Genomic DNA, 890 nt, shown 5'->3' on the forward strand with positions numbered 1-890 from the left:
TATATATATATTTACAATTGGTTGAGTCCTTACTTAGTACTTCCATTTCAATTGAAATAAGTGAAAGGGTGAACAATGAAAGTACAGAAGAAAACTGTTATCCAAAAGAAAGTTTCCAAACTCAAATATTTTTCGACAGTCTTGTAGAACAGTTGTGTTTTTTCATTGACAAGTGAAAGAATCAATTGACATTTAAAATCACAGACTTTGCAAAAGAGTGTTTTCGAACAACTTTCTAGTAAGCAAAAATGGAACCATCTGAGCCACCTTTCCCCCCACTTGTATGAAAAAGAAACTTTTGGGGGTCTTTTAAGAAACAGAATAGCTCTCTTCTAACTCTTCATTCACCACCAACGCAGAGCCTCTCTAAGTACAGCACCCAACTTACTAAGTACGATGGTCTAAACCTTGCATGCACCCAAAGGAGCATGTGCAGAGGCCTGGCCCCATCCTGTCACCTGCTTAGAGGTGGAGGAACCTCGAGGAGGTGGAGCCTACTGGATGGCCATTGGGAGTCGTGTATTGAAGGGACCCTGGCCCTTTCCTGTCCCTCTTTTGGCTTCCTCATTACCACGAGGTACAAAGGCCTCCCCACCTCCCCTCCCACCATGCTATTCTGTGATGCCCCAGACCCACAGCAACAGGCTAGGTAACCACAGACTGGAACCTCCAACACCAGAAACCTAAACAAGCTTTTCTTTTTAGGAGTTCACTGTGTCAGGTATTTTGTCATAGTAACAGAAAGCTGACTGACACAGTAGGCATAAAGTCTTCCTTCAGATATATAGGACAAAAGAAGAGAATGAATAAACATACCTTGGGTCCTCGAATAGAAAGCCCAGGTTCTCCTTTAAAGCCAGGGATCCCAGGTCCTCCTCTGTCTCCCTGTG

The 890-nt window shown here is 43.5% G+C and overlaps 1 protein-coding gene across 1 annotated transcript in view; it reads right to left on the bottom strand.

Annotated features, from left to right (window-relative positions):
• The window catches only part of Col28a1 (collagen type XXVIII alpha 1 chain), a 199,710-nt gene that overhangs the window by 93,628 nt on the left and 105,192 nt on the right, over positions 1–890 (bottom strand). Inside the window, exon 20 of the mRNA XM_004645651.2 lies at positions 817–885. Within this exon, the coding sequence (XP_004645708.1) occupies positions 817–885 (69 nt within the window). The remainder of the gene's footprint in view (positions 1–816; positions 886–890) is intronic.

The sequence above is a fragment of the Octodon degus genome, unplaced genomic scaffold (assembly GCF_000260255.1).
Source record: "Octodon degus isolate 3935 unplaced genomic scaffold, OctDeg1.0 scaffold00234, whole genome shotgun sequence".
NCBI classification, from domain to species: domain Eukaryota; kingdom Metazoa; phylum Chordata; class Mammalia; order Rodentia; family Octodontidae; genus Octodon; species Octodon degus.